Genomic DNA, 8,599 nt, shown 5'->3' on the forward strand with positions numbered 1-8,599 from the left:
GGAGCCCAGGTTCAGATTTTGGAGCCTGTGTCGGGATTTAGGAGCCCGGGTTCAGATTTTGGAGCCTGTGTCGGGATTTAGGAGCCAGCATTGGGATTTAGGAACCCGGGTTGGGACTCAGGAGCTTGGGCTGAGATTCAGGAGCCCAGTCTGAGATTTAGGAGTCTGGGCTGGGATCTGGGAGCCCAGGAGCCCAGGCTGAGATTCAGGAGCCCAGTGTGAGATTAAGGAGTTCAGGTTGGGATTTAGGAGCCCAGGTTGGGATTTAGGAGCCTGGGTTGGGATTTAGGAGCCTGGGTTCAGATTTAGGAACCCGGGTTGGAATTTAGGAGCCTGGGTTCAGATTTAGGAGCCCACTTTGCTGCTGAGATCACACCCCCAGGATGATAGTGGGTGGGATCGGTGCTTTGTTCCCCTGGCCAGGGAATGTGCCCCAAGGGCAGCAGGATGAGGGCTGTGTGGGGGCAGGGACCCCGCCGTGCCCGTACCCTGCAGGCAGGATGGCACCACAGCTCCGGCGCTCCGTGGTCCTCGTTCTCCACCTTGAGCGGCTGCCACGTCCAGGGGTTGGCCTGCATGTGCAGCAGCCACGCGTCCTTGAAGAGCTGCGAGGGAAGGGGCAAGGTTAGGAGCCTGGGGCGAGACTCAGGAGCCCAGGCTGAGAATTAGGAGCCCAGGCTGGGATTTAGGAGCCCCCTTTGCTGCTGAGATCATCCATCCCATCAGGATGCTGGTGGGAGGATTTGTTCCTGTGGAAAGGGAATGGTGACCCAAATCAGGAGCTGACTGCCTGGGAGTGACCACACCTCACCATGCCCACGGATAAATCCCTTCATTTCCATCTCCTATCCCAGTCCAAAGTCAGGGCTCATCCTTCCAAGGCTCAGTGAGCTGCTCAGAGAGCGCCTCGGAGTTTTTTCCTTAATTAAAGCAGCTCTAGCAACACCTAAACAGCTTCTCTAGAAAATCTCCAGCGTGGGCGCTCGGATTTGAGGGATAAGATGCCCCCTGGGCCCCCCTGCCCCCAAATGCATCCCCCAGGGCTCCCGGTGCCGTGTCCCTGCTCCCCCAGGTACTCACGGCGTTGGGGCCCCCGCAGCCCCCCAGGATGAGGATGGTTTCGTTGTCCAGGACGATCTGCAGGGCAAAGAGCAGGGTCAGGGCTCCTGCCAGGCCTCCCAGGGCACACAGAGCAGGTTCTCAGCTGCACAGGTGCTGCTGGATCCTGCCTGCCCCGGGCTGGGCTCTGGAGCAGGGATGGAGAGCCGGTTCTGCCGGGCCTGGGGCAGAGCAGGACGGAGGGTTCATCCCACGGCCTCGGCCCAAACCAGCTCCTCTCACCCGGGAGAGAAATCTCCCTTCCCAAAGCTGAGCCGAGGCACAGGGGCCTCAACACCCCTCTCCAAAGGAGTGGGAAGGTGGGAGGATTGTTTGGGAGGCAGGTGCTGGCAGCAGTGTCTGTGAGTGCTGCTGGTGGGCGAGATATTCCCTCGGGCTCTTTTCCCAATGGATGAGGCACGTTGGAGCACAGCCCGTCTCTGCTGGGTGCCCTGGTGGGATGAGCCACACTGGGAATCACTGGGAAGGCAGGGATGGAGACACCTGCACCAAGCCAGGTGACACCCATGAGCTCCTGCCCCGGGCAGCAATCAAACAGGCGCTGCCAGCCCGTGCTCGGAGCGGGAACTGTCCAGAGCCACTGGATCCTGGGATCGGGAGAGCGGAGCAGCCACAACGGCCCCGAGCCAAACCACCCTGTGCTAACTCTGCCCTGATCTGAGCCGCCCCAGGGCACGAGCCTGGGGTGAGAGCAGCAATTTGTGTCCTACAAATGTGCAGCAGAGCTCTGAGTCACGCCCAGAGATCAGGAACAGGGAGGGAAAGGGAGGGCCCGGCGGGCAGGGGATCTCGGATAACTCGGGAATGAGCCAGGCAGAGCTGCCTGGCAGCGGGAAGGGAAGCTGAGCCCGGTCTCTCTCACCTGGGACTGGCCCCCCCGTGGGTGAGGGCTGGGCCCTGAGATGCTGGGCTTGGACCAGGCCCACTGCTCCAGATCCAGCACCCACACGTCGTTGCTCCTGCAGGGACAAGACAAAGGGATGAGGCACAGCCGGGGCCTGAGAGCTCTGCCCAGGGCACAGGCTCAGGGCACACGGGGTTTTTGGCAGGCTGGAGCCTCGGGATTTGCCACAGGAGGTGTGCTAAGGCAGCAGTGAAATCCTGGGGAGAATTCCTTCTGAAACACCAGGAGCTATCTCGGGACATCCCAACACCCGCCCGGCTCATCCCAACTCACATCTGCCGAGATCCAAGAGATCCCCCAAAAACAATCATCTTGTCCTCGATGACACAGGAGGAATGTCCTGCCATGGGAGGGGGGCCGTGGGTGGTCATGATGCAATTCCACCTGGGAAAGAGGCAGGAAGACGTTCACCATTGGGAGGGAAAGGAAAACACTGGATGAACAGCAAACAAAAATTCCCAGCGGCCGGCAAAGAACATGTTCCAGAGGAAAACCACCAGGAAAACCTCCGAGTGTCCAAATAATAACGAAACTAATTAGAAATCCAATGTGCTAAACATTTTCAAGGCATGAGCCAGTCCCGTGGCCAAGGTGGGAATATCCCCCCTTCCAATTAAGTTTGCCCCGAATTCTTTCCAGGGAGTTTAATTACAGAGTTGTAATGACCAAAGTGCCCTGGATAATTGATACTTGGGAGGATGGAAAGTTCTCAGTGGGAGAGGAGCAGGAATGATCCCTTTGGTACAGCCTCTGCTGCTTTCTCACACACAGGATCGGTGGCAAAGCCAGGTCTAAAAACAGCTAAATGGTGTTGAAAGGGAACAGGAAAATTCCTGCCAGCTCCATGGGCACTGGATGCTCCATCCAGGAGCTGTAGAGGCAGGGATTTATAAAATGATGGAGAAACCTGCTTTCTCCCAGCTCCCTGAGGGAGCTGAGTTTTGGATCATGACTAAAAACAAGACCTCCAGCAGTTAAAGCTTATCTCAGAACCACCTCCCTGCTCACAGCCAGTGTGATTAAACACTGAAACATCTAGGTGGGAAACCTGGATGGGGATGCTCAGGGAGCCTGGAATATTTTAGGTACAAATCAAGAGCCCTGTGGCAGCAATCAGCACCCAGGAGGTGCCTGAGAGTGTCCTGTCCTTGGCTCCACTGCTGGGTTGTGGCCTTGCTTTTGCTTCAGAAAGAGCTTTAGAGACACCCCTGGGACACCAGGACCATGCCCAGCTTCCCAGGAGTTCCCCCAGCTGCATTCCAGGCACATTGCTCTGGGATCAAAGCCTGCCCTTACCAGTTTTTGGAGGGTGAGTAGGTGTGGATCTCATCGAAGAACCTCTCGGGCTGGTGCAGGGGGTAAGGGCTGGGCCGTGTCCACCCCCCAAAAAGCACCAGCAGGTCCTTGTAGACCACTAGGGTGGCCCCAGCCTTGGGGGAGGGGTAGGAACCTGGCAGGGATGGAGAAGGGCAGGGTTAGCAAAGCCATGTCTGAACAGCAGCCCCCGACTCCGCGGCGTTTCCTCCCGGAGCGTCGCAACACGGAGACTCCACCTCGCAGAAAAATGAAAATAAAGGGGGGAAAAAAGAGGCAAAATTAGAGCTGGGAGCCTGGGAAGAAAACTCCTGCCAATTTGTGTCAGCATAATTAGTAGGAGACTGAAAGCACATCTCAAAACATCTGTCACTCACTGGCAGGAAATTGCTGGTTTTCCACCGTATCCCTTCAAATTATTGCTTTAGCACTGAATAAAAGCAATAATTACCTCAAATACCTACTGACTGCTCTCCCCGAGGAAGGAGGGGGAAGGAATAGCAATTCCAAGGCATCGTGGCAGATATCTGGGAGCTCACGAGGGCAGCACACACTGAACCCCGTTTCTGCAGGATTAATCCCTGAACTTTGGGTGAAAATGGAGGCACTGCCTTGGACAAGGGATGGAGTGACAGGACAAGGGAATGGCTTCCCACTGCCAGAGGGCAGGGTTAGATGGGAGACTGGGAAGGAATCCTCCCCTGGGAGGGTGGGGAGGCCCTGGCACAGGTTGCCCAGAGAAGCTGTGGCTGCCCCAGCCCTGGGAGTGTCCAAGGCCAGGTTGGACGGGGCTTGGAGCAACCTGGGCTGGTGGAAGGTGTCCCTGCCCACAGAAGGGGGTTGGAATGAGATGATCTTTAAGGTCCTCCCAACCCAAACCATCCGGGATTTTATGATCCCAAACCTCTCGGAGCAGGAGCAGCTTCAGTGCCAAGAGCCCCTTGGCAAGGGCAGCTACAGAAGGATCAGATCCCTTTGAATTTAAGTCAGGAAATCAGCCCCAATCCACTGCAAAAACCCAACCCCTGTCTGTCCCAGGAGCCAGAGGTGCTGTGTCACTCCCTGGATGTGCAGGAGCTGTTGAATTGCTTCCCAGGAATAGGCAAAGCCTCTCCAGCCCGGGTGGACTCAGAGCATCCTCATTCCCACATTGGTCATCAGCACCAGGCACATTCCTCCACCTCCACAGTCACTCTTTCCAAATATTCCTGAACACATCATCCCAAATCCATGGCAGGGTGCCCAGCTCTGGGAACGGGGCGGCTCCAGGGCACGTGGCCACGGTGCCACCGTCCCCTCTCCCGAAAAGGCCGACGGACCCTCTGTCCCCTGCCATGTCCCCATGAGACTCAGGGGCACATTTTTAGCAGGGAATGACACAGAACAGACTATTTTTAAAAGAAACCAGAGCAGCTATTTTGGGATGTTACAGCGGAGGGAAGAATTCCATGGGTTCCAGGTGGGGGGTGGGAAGAGCCTGGCAAAAAGCAACCCCTGGCCTGACACAGCGAGATGGCCACGGTGTCCCTGAACCCTTCCCGAGGGACAAAGCACTCTGCTGCTCTCAGGGACATGGATATAAGGGAAAAACGGGAATAAAGCTGTGCAGGAGACAATTCCTGTGCTGGGTCACAAAGAGAGTGTGGCCAGAGCTGTGCCAAGGTCCCTGTGAGGACGAGAGTGGTACAGAGGGTCACACTTGCTTACTCTTTGTTCCCAAATTCCAGTTTTCCTGGCTTGCTGTGTGTGCAATTCACCCACACCAGCGGGTTTCCAGCCTGAATATTTCCCTGGAAGTGCACAGTCGTTCTCCCAAGCTTGGCATCACGAATGGAATGGCCAGAAACGTTTCCACCCGCTGTGGGGAAACAGGGCAATTCCCTCGGGGATGCCACGAGGAGCTGGGCTTATAATGGGTGATTTTGAAACAAAAAGGGGCAGCTGGAGTAATCCCAGTATGGAGAAACACTGGCACATCACTCCGAAAGGTCTGGGATGGTGCAGTGACCTGAGAGTCACCCCGGCTGAGCAGGGACCGGCTCCTGGTGAGTCAGGCCCTGCACACAGCCCAGGGCAGGGCCGGCCCCGGTTTTTCAGGAAGCTTTGCCTGTTCTGGGCCATTGTCCGGATGTAAATGAGCCGAGTTTCGGTTCTGCAGTGCAAGAAAAGGCAGAATTTTACAAGTCAAAGAAGCGTTGGCCTCTCTAAGCCTCTTCCAGCCGAACAACCTGGATACCCACGGGATACCTCTGGATGCTCCCTGCAAATGAGGTGCACCAGGAGCATCTCCAGGGATCTGGCGTTGAAGCAAAACACGTGGAAAATTGCAGAATTCACAGTGTTTATCCCTAAAGCAGGGGAGAGCTGCTGCCAAGGTCCTTGGGAAGGGCAGGACTCCCGAGGGAGCTGGAGCGAGGCCGGAAGGCGCCGGAAGCTTTGTGAGCTCAGGCCTCAGGTATGTGGAGAACAGGGCACGGGGACATCAAAGGGGCCCCACCGGGACATCAAAGGGGCCCCAACAGGACCTGCTCAAAGTCCAGGCCCTTGGGAGGATGTGGGAGTGGCCTTTCCAAGGCTCCCAGGAACACCTGACACGGGAGGGCTCCTCCCACTCCGGGACCGGGATGGGGATGGCCCAGGGAGCAGAACCTCACTGGTTCATTGTCCCGGTTCCCACTGCTCCAAAAGGACTGTTTCCAATTCCACAGGGAGCAGAACCTTGCTGGTTCATTGTCCCGGTTCCCACTGCTCCAAAAGGGCTGTTTCCAATTCCACACCCCCAGCACAGCACCCAGCCCAACATCCAGGCTATCCTTCCCTGGGGACAGAGATCCCAGCAGGCAGAGGGTGCAGCACATGAACTCCCTCCATCTCCCCACAGCTCCTGGTGCTCTTTCAGCCACTTAAGAGCTGCTCCAATCAACTTCTCCCCCAGCTGATGGATTTTCCTGGCTCACAAAGCCAAGGAAACCCACCCAAGCAGGGACCTCCGGCTCCCACGGATGTTTGGAAGAGCCATGCCAGGCTCTGGTGGCTCCCCACACGAGCTTGGGGTGTTTTATCCGGGCAGGATCTGCCCTCCTCAGCAGTTCCCAAAGCCCACTGATCCGGCCCTGTAATCCTGCCGGAGCAGCACGCGCCGGGATTAACGGACACAAAGGGAGAGCCCGGCTGGGAGGGCACGTGGAGCACGGATTTCCAGACCAGCCTTTCACCTCTGGTGGGTGCAGCCCTGGGAGACTCCACAAACGAGCACCAAGAGGAGCTTGAAATACAAAAGGCAATGAAATGGGTGATGGGATTATCCAGGGGGAAGGATTGGCTCAGATCCATGGGGTTTGGGGGAATATTGCACTGGAGCAGCGCCAAGGGGGGAAGGGTAAAACATGGGAAGAGTTGTGTCAGGGGGACAAATAGTGGGGAGTTTTATTTCTGGAGAGAGGTGAGACAAGAGCCACAACTAGGGGCTGGTTTTGCTGGATTTGATGGGTTTTTCCAGCCACCTCAGCTCCAGCAAGAGACAACTCCTGGGGCTGATCACCACCATCCGACCGGATTTCCATGAAATACCCGGATAAACAAAGCCATGTTTCCAATTCCAAAGCCAAGGAATTAAAGGGAGCTGGTCCAGCAGCCCATGAATTTCAAATGCAAAGGGATTTGAGGTCCCAGGTTCCAAAGCTGCCCTCGAGCTGCACCCCAAAGGTCCGAGGGCAGGAATCATGGAATGGTTTGGGTTGGAGGGACCTTCAAGCTCATCCAGTCCCAACCCCTGCCACAGGTGGAACTTTCCACCATCCCGGGTTGCTCCAAGCCTGGTCCAACCCTGCCTTGGACATGTTTTCCCAAGGCAGGACAGTCCTGTCCTGCCCATGGAGTTGTTCCTCCGTGGGGTTCCATCCTGTTCCCCGGGAGTTTTGTGTCTCTGTGCCAGGGGCTGTTTTCCAGCCTGGCTTTACTAGTCCAGCTTTTAATCTGGTAGAGACTTAAAACCTCAGTTCCAAACTGGACCCCTGATCCCTCCCCTGGCATCATCCACCCCGGCTGAGGGATTGCCTCCACCACCCCAAGGTCCATCCCAAACCTGTGTGACCAATCCCCAAATCCTTCCCTTTCAACTGGAAGCAAAACCAGAGCAGGAAAAAGGAAATCCCTCTGCTTCCCAGGCCAGCCAGGACTTTTCCACAGCCATCTGCAGATTCATCCCAAAGTTTTTCCCCTGCCAGGTTACCCAAAGGGAAGAGGACAAGCAGCAGCCCAGAGGCTGGAACATGGGATGAGCATCCCAGCAGTCCCAGCACTGGGATCGGATTTGAGAGACAGCAAAGGAGAACCCCTATGGGAAGAGCAGACATCTCCATGGAATGCTGCACACCTAAGTCAAACCCCAACACTTAGGACTCGCTGCTCAGCTGCCTCAGATCCCAGCACCTGACAGTCACCTGTTTTTATTCCCAAAATGTTTAAAACGTTGGGATTCTGAACATTTTCCAGACTGGCTTTGACCAGGCCTGTCTAAACCTTAAAGCCTTTAAAAGCCACCAAAGTATCCCTTTCCCTTTCCAAAGCCACAGGAGATTTACTGTTCCCTTCCCAAAAACCCCCAAATTCCATGCTGGGAATCAGGCAGGAACTCAGCCTCATATGAATTTAAAGGAAAACAGAACAAGACCCAATTTGTCTCCTCAAAAATGAGATAAACCCTTTGCAGGCACAAATATCTGAATATCTGCTGCCTGGGACACACTGCTCAGGAGGGAAGGGGGGGATATCCCGAGTTTTTTCCCCAGTTTTGGGGGGTGTGTCACCAAACCATGGCAACCCCCATGCTTACACACAGCCAGAGTTCCCGGTGGCCGATTCCCACCCTGCGGTGACAGGGGAGTGTGGGACAAGCCCGGTCAAAGCGCCGGTGGGGAAGGGAAGGTTTGGTTTCCTGCAATCCCTGCGAGGTGGAGGCAAAACCCCGTGGGGGAGGAGAAGTCAGGATAAGTCACCCTGGAGCTGTTGCAACGGTGGTTGTTTTTTTAAGGCCGGAATTCGTGAGGTGCCGCTGGAAAAGGAGAGGCAGTGCCCTCTGAACCCTGAGCAACAGGATTGACTGAGTCACTCCCGGCTAATGCCGCCAAAAATGTCCTGATTCAGCACACTGAGCAAACACACAGAGGTGCCAAACGCCCCGGGCTCGGCTCCTTATCTCCCAACAGCCACCGATGGGATCCTGCAATTCCCACACCTCCCACGGCAGGAGAGGCCTCCCTG

The 8,599-nt window shown here is 56.1% G+C and overlaps 1 protein-coding gene across 1 annotated transcript in view; it reads right to left on the minus strand.

The window, feature by feature from the left end:
- The window catches only part of FBXO42 (F-box protein 42), a 31,057-nt gene that overhangs the window by 2,955 nt on the left and 19,503 nt on the right, over positions 1-8,599 (minus strand). The window contains exons 3-7 of the mRNA XM_029965230.1: positions 3,320-3,473; positions 2,297-2,407; positions 1,982-2,078; positions 1,081-1,137; positions 483-605 (exon numbers count right to left, since the gene is read on the minus strand). Of these exons, the coding sequence (XP_029821090.1) occupies positions 483-605; positions 1,081-1,137; positions 1,982-2,078; positions 2,297-2,407; positions 3,320-3,473 (542 nt within the window). The remainder of the gene's footprint in view (positions 1-482; positions 606-1,080; positions 1,138-1,981; positions 2,079-2,296; positions 2,408-3,319; positions 3,474-8,599) is intronic.

The sequence above is a fragment of the Manacus vitellinus genome, unplaced genomic scaffold (genome assembly GCF_001715985.3).
Source record: "Manacus vitellinus isolate BGI_N305 unplaced genomic scaffold, ASM171598v3 scaffold_92_pilon, whole genome shotgun sequence".
NCBI lineage: Eukaryota > Metazoa > Chordata > Aves > Passeriformes > Pipridae > Manacus > Manacus vitellinus.